Genomic DNA, 14,355 nt, shown 5'->3' with positions numbered 1-14,355 from the left:
TGGAGGTGTAGGTGAGGTCTTTGATGTAGATGAAGGACGTGTGTCACTGGAGAGAAAGGATGCAGATGAGTTGAATGAAAGGATCAGCAGGGAGGAGGTGGTGAAATGTGTGAGGAAGCAGAAGAATGGGAAGGCAGCAGGGCCGGATGAGATACCGTATGAAATGTACAAAAATGGAGGAGAAGTAGTGATTGATAGGATGACTGAGTTGTTCAACCAGGTGTGGGAGGAGGAGAGAGTGCCGAGAATGTGGAATGAATGCAGGGTGACCTTGTTGCATAAGGGAGGATATAAGAGTAAGAATGAGTTTAGGAACTACAGGCCGATTGCATTAGTTAACACAGTAGGCAAAGTGTTCAGTGCGGTGTTGAATGAGAGATTGTGCAAATGGATTGAGAAAGAGTTGGAGTGTTAGGCGAAGAGCAAAATGGATTCCGAGTGGACAGGAGAGCAGAAGACAATCTGTTTGTGGTGAATGAATTGATTGAGAGAAAGAAAAGGGATGGTAGCAAACTATACTTAGGTTTCCTAGACATAGAGAAAGCATGTGATAGGGTAAACAGAGAAATGCTAGGTAGGGTGTTAGAAAAGATTGGGTTAAGTGCAAAGATAGTTAACATAGTGAGAAGTATGTATGTGGATACAAGAGCTAAGTATAAACTAGGGGATATAGAGACAGACTGGGTGAAGAGTGAAAGAGGAGTTAGGCAGGGTTGCATATTATCACCAACCCTCTTTAGCTTATATACAGAAGAATTGGCTGCTAGAATGAGGAGAATGAATGCAGGTGTAAATGTGGGAAATGATAAGATAGGTGTGCTCTTGTATGCAGATGATGTTGTAGTCATGAGTGAATCGGCAGAAGAGCTACAGAGTATGCTTGATGTAGTAAATGGGTATGGAAGAGATTTTGGAGTGAGATTTAGTAGTGAAAAGAGTAAGGTAATGGTTGTGAATAGGTCAGAGGATGAGAGGAACCATGTGTGGAGATTAGGAGTGAATGAGGTGCAGCAGACAGATGAATATAAGTATCTGGGGATGTGGATGAGTCCGGATGGCTGTGTAAAGATTAAGATTGAGAAGATAAGTATGGCAAATCAGTGGGTAGGTCGTCTAGGAAGTGCAGCAAGGATGAGGGCGAGTAAATATGACGTGCTGCGAGAAGTTTGGAAGAGCGTGGCTGTTCCAAGCATCATGTATGGTATGGATGTGATTGCTTGGAATGAGAGTGAACTAGATAAGTTAGAAATAGGGCAGAATAGAGTTGCAAGAATGGCATTTAATGCACCTAAATATGCAGCAGTAGAGGCCCTTAGGGGTGATATGGGTTGGAGCACTTTTAGAGAGAGATATGTGAAAGTGACCCTTAGGTATAAGGCTAGGTTAGAACGAATGAATGATGCAAGGATAGTGAGAAAAGTGTTTCTGTGGAATGTCAGGAGTAGCAAGTGGGGGAAGAGGTGTGTCAGGCTGGTAGCAAAGAGTGGGTTAGTAAGTAGTTGGGTTTTTCAACAGGTAGAAGGAAGACATTTAGAGAGAGACTGGAGTATGATTGTTAGAAATGGAGAAGGTAGAGAATGGGATGTAAGGAAGTGGAAGAGTGAGATAGACAGAGTAGTGAAAGGTGTGGGACTGGATGACTGGAGAAATAGGATGGAGCAAAAGAAGTGGAAGAGTGAGATAGACAGAGTAGTGAAAGGTGTGGGACTGGATGACTGGAGAAATAGGATGGAGCAAAAAAGTACCTTGGTATGGTATAGAGAGAAAGAGGCCCCAATGAATGAAAAGTGGTATGAGGGAAGCCTGGGTGGTGATCTTCTCTTCCGAGCTAGGGCACAGTGCATGGATGTGAATGCAAGGAATTATAGATGGTCTGAGTCCCGCAGCAAAGTGTGCCAGATGTGTGACTTGGGAGAGGATGAGACAGTGGAACATGTGGTGCTGGAGTGCCAGAGACAGGTATGAGATGATGCAAGTGGTGCTGAGGGAGCTGGGGCATGACAGAGTGGAGATGACAGGAAGGGAATGGATGGTGTTGCTGCTGGGACTGTGTGGGGAGACAAATGAAAGGATGATTGAGGCCGTGAAAGAGTTCCTGGAGAGAATGTGGTGTGCCAGATGCAGGAACTAGTGGTGTGAAAGATGGTGATTGCCCTCTTTGTTGTCTGGTGTTCTTTATGTTCCCTACAGGAGCTGCCGATACAAAGGCCTGACCCAGAAGAAATTCTGCGTCACCTGTACCATCAAGATCAAGATCAAGATCATAGTGTTTTTGCTTCCGATTTTCTTTGTATATTTCGTTCTCTTCTTGTGTGATTAAGCAGGATGTATGATAATGACTGTAAGGTATGTAAAGGTGAGGTGGATAATAAGAGTACTTCTATAGCGTGTGAGTTTTGTGGTGATTGTTACCACATGCGATGTGTGGGCCTAAAGGAAGCTAGCCAGAGGCTGCTGAGCAACAACTTCCTTATAGGCCTATGCCCTGAGTGCCTAGACACTACCAGGGCATGGTGGGAGGAGAAACGCAAGGCAAAGAACGAGGGAGACACGGGTAGGACATGGGAGGTCCCTGACCCTAGTAGTGAGGGAGAAGTAGAGGTGGTAGGGGGCGCCACATGTACGCTGACCCCACAGGAGTCTGACCACTCTTACAGCAACAAGGCTGTAGCAGACTCCGTGGTAGCCAAAGGGAGTGGCGGTGAAGAATTGAGGGTGGAAGAGGACAGTAGTTTGGGGGAGGCAAGTAAGGAGTCGAAGGTACAGGAGGAGGCCAGAGGAGGAGCTAGGAGTAGGAAAGTACAGTATACCCCCAGCCAGACACAGGTCAATGGACAGAGAGGTAAGGAGGACCAGGGTAATGTTGAGTCGGCGTGGATGGGCGTAGGTCGGCAATCTTGGAGGTATATCCAGGATGGCAAGCAACTGTGGCTCAAGACAGGGAGTAAAGTTCGAAGGATGTGGCTGTTTGGAGACAGCCTGATGAGAGGAATAGGAAAAGAAATATACTCCCTGTCCAAAGGTGGCTACAAGGTGATGGATAAGAGCAAACCAGGGGCCAATATCCGGGGCATCCGTGAGGCGGTGATGAATTCCCTTCACCAGATGGAGCCCCAAGACCTGGTGGTGATAGAGGGAGGAGGAAATGGGCTGGAAGATATAGGAGGATGGGAGACAGTTAGGGTGATGGAGGAAATAGTTAGAGTGGTGGAGCGCAAGGTACACAGGAGGCCCTTGATGATGTGTATCCCTAAGAGGTGGGACAAGGAGCGTCAGGCTTTTGGTCCGGAGAGGAGATGGGTGAATGGAAAGTTGGTAGGAAGGCTGGAAGACTGGAAATGTGACGGGATGCAGTTGTGGGAGATGGACTGGAGACAGGTGTGGACACAGGACAGAGTGCATATGTCCAATGTAGGAAAGGTGTGGGTGGCCTGGAACCTGGTGGAGTGGGCTCAGCGATGGGAGGAAGGTAAGAAGGAGTAAGATAGAATCCGAAGAGGAGGGGTGGGTGTTTTTATGAGAGAAAAGGAGGACAGAAGCATGAAAGAGAGCAGGCTACCGAGAGAAAGGGAACCTGCAGCAAAAGAGTGTGTGAATGTGAAAGGAAGAGGAGGTACCCACGGATGTCAGGATGCATGAAGATTGGGTGTGTGAATGTGAGAGGATGGGGCACTGGGAAATTTTGAGGACGTGTCTAAGGAGCTGGAAGAGTGGCATTTTGACTTAGTCAGAATGACCGAGACACACCTGAGGGATGATGTGAAAGTGGATGGTAGTGAGTATGTGATGATTGGAAAGGGACAGAAGGTGCAGGACAGAGTAGGAGGAGGGGTAGCTATCATGTATAGGAAGGAAAGGAATTTTAGAGTAGAAAAACTAAATGTAGGAAGCTGTGCCATGAGTGAGGATATTCTAGCAGTGAAGGTAGAGTGCACAGGTGAGCATAGGAAGTGTAAAAGTTTGGTGGTGATTGTCAGGAGTGTGGAGTCGGAGTCGGAATCGAGGAGTCAAGGAGTCGGCTACTTTTGGCCGGAGTCGGAGTCGGTAAAAATATGAGCGACTCCAACTCCTTTACGTGATAAATTTTCGAGTAAAGATTCCAGTTCATGGAGATTCCTACAAATTGGGAGAAATTGACTTTGTGGAGGATGCATCCAATCAAGCAGTCTCTGGGAATATTGGTATTTTTAATATTTTTTCATGCTTTTTATTTTGTATTTTGTTGATATACCCTAAGGAAGGAGAGCGGTACATGCCGCAACAACCACCCAGACAGCAGATAATACGGGTATCCCCTTTTGCCATATTTTATGGTGTTTTGCATGAGCTAATGTGTATATTTATCATAGAGGTTAATTGCTAAGTGATATCCAACGATGGTAAAATGAGTGTGGTACTAGTACATCGTGTGATCCTGTATTATATGCGTCGCGTATGCATCTTCATTCTCCCCCTTGCTGAGCTAGGCTGACAACGCTCTTCAGCAGATGCCAAGAAGGCCTCATCAGCGAGAGAAAAAAAAAGCGGAGTCGGAGTCGGAGTTGCAACCTTCAAATTTCCTGGAGTCGCAACATTTAAATTTACTGGAGCCGGAGTCGGACTTTTGAAAATCCGACTCCACACCCCTGGTGATTGTAGTATACATGACAGTAGAGGGTGAGAGAGTAGTGACAGAGAACAGCAGGAAGTTTGGTACAGGCAATCCCCCGTTTAACGAAGGTTCACACAACGAAATTTCGCTACAACGAAGGTTTCATTTTACTACCATCTGCTCGTTTAACGAAAACCAAACTTGCTTCAACGAAGTTTTATCCAGGTAATTTTTTCCAAATTTGAAAGCCCCACCGTATCATGCAAGCTGACAGGCTTTTGAATACATCAGGAGCTGCTGGTACTAAGGCCTGCCTCAGGAGAAATCCTGAGACACCTGTAGAATAAAGATCAAGATCAAGATCAAGCCTCTCGTGGACAACACAGGCGCTGCCGATACAAAGGCCTGACTCAGAAGAAATTCTGCATCACCTGTAGCATCAAGATCAAGATCAAGATCATGCACACCACTCACTCTGCAGTCAAAACATAACAGCGTCAGCAGCAGCTCATCTTCCCTAGTTCAACTTACCACCAAAACGCCCTGCAATGTGGCCTAACGTTCCTAAGAAGACCAGGAAGTGTCTTACTCTTGAAGTGAAGCTGGGTATTATTCACAGACACGAGAGAGGCCAGAAAACTAATAACATTGCTGGCTACCATCTTGACTCCATCTACTGTCTACTATTTTCAAGTCAGCAGACTCTATTAAGAAGGCTGGTGAGACCGTATCTTTCTTGCAAGCTAAAAGAACCACCTGAACTCGTGACTCTACAATGGATAAAATGGAAAGCCTTGTGGAAATGTGGTACATAAGTTTTGTATGCGGTACCATGATGCGCACTTTGTTTACATTCCACAGGTTGCCGGTTAGTGTCTTTCCCGTTTCACTCTCCTATCCTTCATAAAGTTAAGATCATCAACATTATAAAGTTACGTACATACATACATTAGTGTACATTATAATGATTTAAATTGAACTACCTAAATGTTTAACTTCATAAATTTTACTTTCATTAAACCTTTTACTGTACTATGATGCACTCTCGCTTTTCTTACTCTCAATGGAAGTTCAAATCAGGGGTTAAACTTGTTATAATTGGTTCACTTAACGAAGTTTCGCTTAACGAAGTGTTTTTTAGGAACGCAACCCTTCGTTAAACGGGGGTTGCCTGTATTCTAAGGAAGATTATGGGAGAATTTGCTGGAGAGAGAGTGATTGTTATGGGAGATATGAATGCACATGTAGGTATCCTAGGCGAGCAAATGAACAGGAATGGAGAAATGCTTGACGGCTTTATAAATGAGATGGAGTTGGAGAACCTGAATGAGACCCTGGCTGAAGGACGAGTGACTTGGTGTGCGAGGAACCAGGAGTCTGCGATTGATTATATGTTAGTGAATAGGAGAATGTGTGAGTTGGTGGACCGCATGTGGATTGACGATGATGGAACGATTGACGTTGTCTCGGACCATAACATGCTGGTGTTGGAGTGTAAGTTGAATGGGAGACAGAATAGGAATACAAAAGCTAAGAGGAGAAGGTGGAGGCTAAGAGATGCAGGATGGGAGAATTTCCAGGTAGTCCTGAGTGAGAGATGCTGGGAAGATGAAAGCATGAATGATGTGGATGAATTGAATGATAGATTTGTTGAGAATGTGAAGAACGCAGCTGCCAGCCAGATAGGGTATGTGAGGACGAGTGCCAGAAAGCATACGTGTAAGCCGTGGTGGAACGATGAGGTTAGGGATGCCAGGAGAGAGAGGAAGAGATTAAATAAGGTGTGTAGACAGCTGAGAAAGAGGAGGCATGAGAGTGAAGAGGCAGAAAGTGAGTACCAGAATGCATGGACAGCATATGTGAGGCAGCAGCGAGTGACGAAAGATAATGAATGCCAAGGGTAGGTGTGAGAGAAGCGTGATTCAGTCCCTCAGAGAGAGAGGCGTGGAAGGTAGCAAAGAATGGTATAGATTCCTGAGGGGTGAGGGGATGTCTGACCGTGAAAATGTGGAGAGCCTCAAGGTGAATGGGACAGTGGTGACAGGCAAGGAAGAGATGAGAAAGGTGATCAAAGAGTTCTGGGAAGAGATTGGAGGTGTTGGTGAGGTATTTGATGTGAAAAAAGGGTGTGTGACACTGGAGAGAAAGGACGCGGATGAATTGAATGATAGAATCAGCAGAGAGAAAGTGGAGAAATGTGTGAAAAGGCAAAAGAATGGTAAGGCAGGAGGGCCGGATGAGATACCACATGAGATGTACAAAAATGGAGAAGTTCTGATTGATAGGATGACTGAGCTCTTTAACCAGGTGTGGGAGGAAGAGAGAGTGCCAAGAGTGGGGAATTAATGTAGGGTGACTCTGTTACACAAGGGAGAATACAAGAGTAAAGATGAGTTGGAAAATTACAGGCCCATTGCATTAGTGAATACAGTGGGTAAAGTGTTCAGTGGTGTGCTGAATGAGAGATTGTGTAAATGGATTGAACAGACTGGAGTGCTGGGTGAAGAACAGAATGTTTGCCGTGTGGATAGGAGAGCTGAAGACAACATATTTGTGGTGAATGAGCTGATTGAGAGGAAAAGGAATGAGGGTAGTAAATTATACTTGGGTTTTCTGGATATAGAGAAAGCATATGACAGGGTGAATAGAAGAATGTTAGGCAGAGTCTTAGAAAAGATTGGATTGAGTTCAAAGATAGTTAATATAGTGCAAAGTATGTGTGTGGACACAAGAGTTAGATATAGACTAGGAGACATAGAAACAGACTGGGTAAAGAGTGAGAGAGGAGTCAGGCAGGGTTGTATTTTGTCACCAACCCTCTTCAGTTTATATACAGAAGAACTGGCTGCCAGAATGAGAAGGATGAATGCAGGAGTAAAGGTGGGGAATGATAGGGTATGTGTGCTCTTGTATGCAGATGATGTGGTAGTCATGAATGAATCAGCAGAGGAGCTCCAAAGTCTCCTGGATGCTGTAGATGGCTATGGAAGAGACTTTGGGGTGAGATTCAGCAGTGAGAAGAGCAAGGTGATGGTTGTGAATAGGTCAGATGATGAAAGAAACTTGGTGTGGAGAAAATGAGGTGCAACAGGCTGAGGAATACAAGTATCTGGGGATGTGGATGAATCCATATGGCTGTGTGAAAGCAAAGAATGAAAAGATGAGTTTGGTGAACCAGTGGGTGGGTCGGCTAGGAAGTGCAGCAAGGATGAGAGCCAGCAAGTATGATGTGCTGCGAGAAGTTTGGATGAGCGTGGCTGTTCCAAGCATCATGTATGGTAAGGATGTGATGACGTGGAATGAAAGTGAATTAGAGAAGCTAGAAATAGGACAGAACAGAGTAGCAAGAATGGCTCTAAATGCACCAGGGTATGCAGCAATAGAGGCATTAAGGGGAGACATGGGATGGAGTACCTTCAGAGAGAGGCATGTGAAGGCAACACTGAGATTCAAGGCTAGGCTAGAACGAATGATTGATGCAAGAATAGTTAGGAATGTGTTTGTTTCTATGGAATGTTAGGAATAGCAGGTGGGGGAAGAAGTGTGTCAGGATGGTAGTGAAGAGTGGTCTGGAAACTAGTTGGGCATTCCAGCGAGTTGAGGGGAAGCATGTTGAGAGTGATTGGAGCATGATTGTTGGAAATGGAGAGGGCCCAGAGTGGGATGTAAGGAAGTGGAAGAGAGAGATAGACAGAAGGGTGAAGTGTATTGGACTGAGCGAATGGAGTGAATACAAGGAGTTACAGATGGTCAGAGTCCCGCAGCAAAGTGTGCCAGATGTGTGACATGGGAGAGACGAGACGGTGGAGCATGTGTTGCTGGAGTGTGTGAAGTATGCTGGAGACAGAAATGAGATGATGCAAGTGGTGCTGAGGGAACTCGGGGATGCCAGGGTGGAGAAGACTGGAAGGGAATGGATGGTGTTGCTGCTGGGACTGTGTGGAGACATGAGTGAAAGGATGATTGAAGCTGTCAAGTTCCTGGAGAGAATGTGGAGTGCCAGATGCAGGGATTAGTAGTATTAAGGATGGTGTCTGATTTAGGTTCTTAACGCCTTTTTTTCTTTTTATCCCCTACAGGAGCTGCCGATACTAGGGCCTGCCTCAGGAGAAATCCTGGGACACCTGTAGAACCAAGATCAAGATGAAGCATCTCACCCTAGGCAAGTGTAACAATAACACGCTAATCGTTGCTTAATGAGATTTATTGATATATATATATATATATATATATATATATATATATATATATATATATATATATATATATATATATATATATATATATATATATATATATATATATATATATATATATATATATATATATATATATATATATATATATATATATATATACATACATATGTGTGTGTATTTACCTAGTTGTAGTTTTACAGGGCCTGGGCTTTATGCTCGTGTGGTCCCGTCTCCATATCTACACTTATCCAATTTTTCTTTAAAACTATGTACACTCTTTGCTGACACCACTTCCTCACTCAAACTGTTCCAAGTCTCAACACATCTTTGCGGGAAACTAAATTTTTTAACATCTCTCAGACATCGTCCTTTCCTTAGTTTCTTACTATGCGATCTTGTGCTTCTAAAGTCATATTCTTATCTCAGGATCAGTTTCTCATTATCCACTTCATCCATTCCGTTAATCAATTTATAAACTTGTATCAGATCCCCTCTCTCTCTTTTCTGCTCCAAGGTTGGTAGATCCATAGCCTTTAGTCTCTCCTCATATGTCATCCCTTTAAATTCTGGAACCATTCTTGTAGCCATTTTTGTAGTCTCTAATTTTCTTATGTGTTTCTTTTATGGGAGTCCACACAACTCCTGCATATTCCAATCTAGGTCTTATTTTAGTACTTATCAATTTCTTCATCATTTCCTTGTCCATATAGTGAAATGCTACTCCAATATTCCTTAGCAAATTATAAGTCTCTCTGAAAATTCTATCAATATGGCTTACCGGTTGATTATTTTCTTCCATTGTCACTCCCAAGTCCTTTTCCTTTTTTACTTTTTCTAGTTCTACTCCATCTCCCATCTTATAGATTCCCACTGGTCGTCTTTCACTTTTTCCCATTTCCATGACATGGCTTTTGTCCACATTGAATTCCATTTCCCATTTTTTGCTCCATTTCCAGATCTTGTTTAAGTCTTCCTGTAGTATTTCACAATCCTCTTTTTGTTTAATGACTTTGCACAGTTTCGCATCGTCTGCAAACAGATTTATGTAGCTGTTCATTCCCTCTGGCATGTCATTTGTATATACGAGAAAAAGTATTGGTGCCAATACTGACCCCTGTGGCACTCCGCTGTCTACTGTTCTCCACTTGGACTTCATATCTTTAACTATCGTCCTTATTTCTCTCCCCCTTAAGTAATTCTTCATCCATCTCAATGTGCTTCCTTTTAAGCCACCCTTCTCCTCTAACTTCCATAGTAATCTTTCATGTGGCACTTTATCAAAAGCCTTTTTTAGATCTAAATAAATACAGTCAACCCATCCTCTCTCTCTTGTACTTTATCAACTATTCTAGAGTAGAAACTCAATAAATTTGTCACACATGACCAACCTTTTCTAAAACCAAATTGGCTATTTGATAATATTTTGTTGTCTTCAAGAAACTCAATCCATTGCTTCTTTATTACTTTTTCACACATCTTGCATATTACACTAGTTAGTGATACCGGTCTGTAATTTAAAGGTTCTTCCTTCCTTCCGCTCTTATATATGGGAACCACCTCAGCTCCCATTGCCTTTTCCTCATCCAATTCCGTCATCAACTTTTTTATTTCAAGCTTGGTTACTTTAATCTCTTTCATATAGACAGTCTCTCTATTACCCTGTGGTCTTTCAAATTTGGATTCCTTAGTAAAGACCTCATGAAATTTACTATTTAACAGTTCTGCCATACTTTTTGGGTCTTCCACCATTCCGTTTTCTCCTTTTAACTTTTCTATTGTTTCTTTTTGTCTTATTTTTCCATTTATGAATCTGTAGAACAATTTTGGTTGTTCCTTACATTTTTCGACAATGTCCTTTTCATAGTTCTTTTCTTCTTCCTTTCTCACCTTAGCATATTCATTTCTTGCTGTTTTGAAGTTTTCCTTATTTTCTGGATTTCTGTTTCTTCTCCACCTTTTCCATGCTCCATCTCGTTTCTCCTTTGCCCTAGCACATCTTGCATTAAACCAATCTTTCTTTCCTTCTTCTTTAGGTCTATATTTCGGAACATATTCTCTGACCCCAGTTTTGTATATTTCCAAAAATAAGTTATATTTCTCTTGAACCGTTAATGAGTTTTCCATCTCCTCCCAGTTTACATTTTTAAAATAGTTCTTGAGATTCTCAATATCAGCCTTTCTGTAATTTAATCGGTCTCCTTTGTATGATTCATCTCTATCTTCCTTTCCTTCTTCTATATCCATTTCTAATATTACATGGTCACTCTTTCCCAATGGGCACTTGTATCTTATATCATCGTTAATTGGTATATCCCTTGTAAAAACTAGGTCTAATCTTGCTGGCTCATCGTTTCCTCTGAATCTTGTGTTTTCCTTTACTCTTTGGACCATCAAATTATCTATCATTAGGTTCAGGAATCTATCTCCCAGGCATCTTCCCCCATACCACTTTCATAATTTTCCCAGTCTACCTCCTTACAGTTGAAATCTCCTACCAATATCACTTTTCTCCTTTCCTTAATGATTCTTGTAAGACTCCTTATTGTGTCATCTATCATGTCTCTATATTCTTGGTTAGTCCATGAGTTTGTTTTTGGTGGCACATATGTTCCAATGATTGTTAACTCTTTTTATAATATGTATCTTAACATACAGTATTTCTGATTTTCCTTCCCAAACTCCACTTGATTTACCACTATCTCCTTCCTTAACATCATTATGACTCCTCCTCCTCCTTTACCCACTCTGTCTCTCCTCCATATATTATACCTTTTATCTATGTCTATTTTTATTGCCTCATTTAACTTTGTTTCCACCAGGCATACAATATCTGGTTCTTCTTTCTTTATGTAATCTCTTAATTCTAATTTACTAGATAAAATCCCATCTATGTTTGTATACATCATTTTTTATTTCTTGTTCTTATCATTTTTAGTTAAACTTGCTCCATTTTTTTCTCTTCTTTCTCTTTTATATACCATTTCCTTATCCTGTCTCCTATAATTCTCCAAAAATGCCTTCTTCTCCTCCTCTGACCTTTCATTATTTTTTTCTCTTGCTTCTGCCACCAGTTCATTGTGTCTCTTCCTTTCCTCCTTGTTTCTATTTTTCTTTATATATATATCTTTGCAACCTTCTGTTTCTCTGAGTTTCGTTTTTCTATATAGTACTTCTTCTGCTGCTGCTTGTGATTTTAGTAATATCTTAATTGGTCTCACTGTTCCTTTCTTGATATGGTCCCATTCTATAGATTTCTTCTTCTTCCTCTTCTAAGTTCTGTCTATCCTCGTCATTCAGATGTTTTAGTAGGTCTTTTACTGATTTCATTTCGTCTTTTTCCCTTCTTGGTCTATATTTAACATTTTTTTCTTTCAGTCCAAAAATAATTACACTTCTTTTTTTCCGCAATTTCTCTTACTAAATTTTCTTTTTTCTTGAGGACTCCTATAATTTTGCTTGTCATATTTTCATCTCCTTCTTTTAACTGTTCTTGAAATACTTCTTGAAATGATTCCTTGTCTTTCTTATCTTGGATTCTCCATGCTTGTACTTCTTTTTTAATCACGTCTTGTACTCTTTCTTCTTCTTTGTTAACTAGATCTTTTAGCTTCTCTTTTTCTTTCTCGGCTTTACCAAGTCCTTCTTCCATCAATTTCTTGTAGTTCGCTACATCCACTTTTAATTCTTCATTTTCGGTGTGTGTGTGTGTGTGTGTGTGCATGTTTCTGCGTATCCTACATGATACGAGTCTTCTGTACATATGTTTTGTACATATGTATGTATGATAGAACTTTATCTGTTTGTGTGTGTGTGTGTGTGTGTGTGTGTGTGTGTGTGTGTGTGAATCCTCTGTACAGATGTTTTGTACGTATTGGGTATGTTTGATTGAGCTTTGTGTTTGTGTGTGTGTATTTACCTATTTGTGTATTACAGGGCCCGAGCTAAGCTCTCTGTGTCCTGTCTCCTTGTCCATTCCTGTCATATCTCTCTTTCATCTGATTGACACACACAGAGTCAACGACATCACTGCTCAGTTTATTCCACTTATCAATGTTACGATGCGGGAAACTGTATTTTCTCATGTCATTTAGACAGATGTCCTTTATTAGCTTTTTTTCATGTCCTTGAAGATGATTACTTGTGGTCACCTTTATCAACTCTCTATCCAGTATGTCAATCTTGTTCACCAATTTATACATAGTTATCATGTCTCCTCTTGTTCTTCTCTCTTCTAATGTGGTCAACCCCAGCTTCCTCAGTCTTTCCTCATAGTCTAACTCCCTGAGTCCTGGTACCATCCTTGTTGCCAGCCTCTGTACCCTTTCCACCTTCTTCACATTTTTCTTCATATGCGGTGACCAAACACATGCTGCATATTCTAACTGGGGTCTTATTAAGGTACATAATATCTTCTTCATCATTCCTTCATCTAGGTAGTGGAATGCAAGGCCAATATTTTGAAGCATGTTGTATGTTTTCCAAAAAATCTTGTTAATGTGTTTCTCTGGTGACAAAGTGTTTTGCAGTTACTCCTAAGTCTTTCTCCTCATTGGTCTCTTTAATTTTCTCATCACCCAGCCTGTAATCCCTGTTTGGTCTGTATCTACTTCTTCCCATTTTCATAACATGGGTCTTGTCTATATTAAATTCCATCTGCCACTCTTTACTCCACTCATATATTTTATCAAGATCTTCCTGTAACTTGTTACAATCTTCCACATTCTTTACTCTCCTCATAATTTTAGTATCGTCCAAACATGTTCATATAACTGTCAATTCCTACTGGCATATCATTAACATAAATCAAAACATGATGGGACCCAGCACTGACCCTTGTGGAACTCCACTGGTTACCTTCTTCCACTCGGACTTCCTTCCTCTCACCACTGTTCTCATTTCTCTTCCCATTAAGTAATTTTCCATCCATTTTGCTAGTTTATCATTTACTCCTCCAATCATCTTTAGTTTCCACATCAGTCTATTGTGTGGTACTTTATCAAAGGCCTTTCTCAAGTCCAGGTAGATAGCATCCACCCATCCTCTCTATGTTGTAGTATGTCAGTCACTCTTGAATAAAAGCATAATAAATTGGATACACACGATCTTCCTTTTCTGAAACCAAACTGCCTTTCACTCAGAATGTTTTCACTTTCTAGATACTCACTCCACTTAGCTTTAATTACTTCTTCACATACCTTGCACAATATACTAGTCAACGATACTGGTCTATAATTTAGCGGTTCCATTCTACTACCATTCTTATATATAGGCACAATGTCAGCTCTTTTCCACTCTTTCGGGACTAATCCTGTTAGTATGGAGGTTTCCACAATATCAAATACAGGGTTCAACAATTGATCCCTACATTCATTTAGCAACCTCCCAGATATGCCATCAGGCCCCATTGTTTTATTAATATCCAGATTGCTTATAATTTTCCTTACATCTTCCTTAGTAACCATGATGTCCTGCATTTGCTTTATTTCCGTAGGCCTTCCTCCCATAAAATGCTCCTCCTTTGTAAACACTTTGCAAATGTTGTCGTTCAAAATTTCAGCTATATCT

The 14,355-nt window shown here is 41.4% G+C and overlaps 1 protein-coding gene across 6 annotated transcripts in view; it reads left to right on the top strand.

The window, feature by feature from the left end:
• Nucleotides 1-14,355, top strand: part of LOC123515453 (pyrimidodiazepine synthase-like) — a 72,413-nt gene that overhangs the window by 2,429 nt on the left and 55,629 nt on the right. For 4 of the 6 annotated variants that reach the window (XM_045274027.1, XM_045274029.1, XM_045274032.1 and 1 more), the window contains exon 2: nucleotides 8,671-8,753. In XM_045274027.1, coding sequence (XP_045129962.1) covers nucleotides 8,735-8,753 — 19 coding nt within the window. In that variant the 5' untranslated portion in view covers nucleotides 8,671-8,734. Of the gene's footprint in view, nucleotides 1-2,249; nucleotides 2,347-8,670; nucleotides 8,754-14,355 lie in introns of those variants that run through there. The other 2 variants (XM_045274028.1, XM_045274031.1) reach the window with 2 other exon arrangements.

This window comes from Portunus trituberculatus, chromosome 39 (assembly GCF_017591435.1).
Source record: "Portunus trituberculatus isolate SZX2019 chromosome 39, ASM1759143v1, whole genome shotgun sequence".
Taxonomy (NCBI): domain Eukaryota; kingdom Metazoa; phylum Arthropoda; class Malacostraca; order Decapoda; family Portunidae; genus Portunus; species Portunus trituberculatus.
This window is presented reverse-complemented; position numbering and strand designations above follow the sequence as displayed.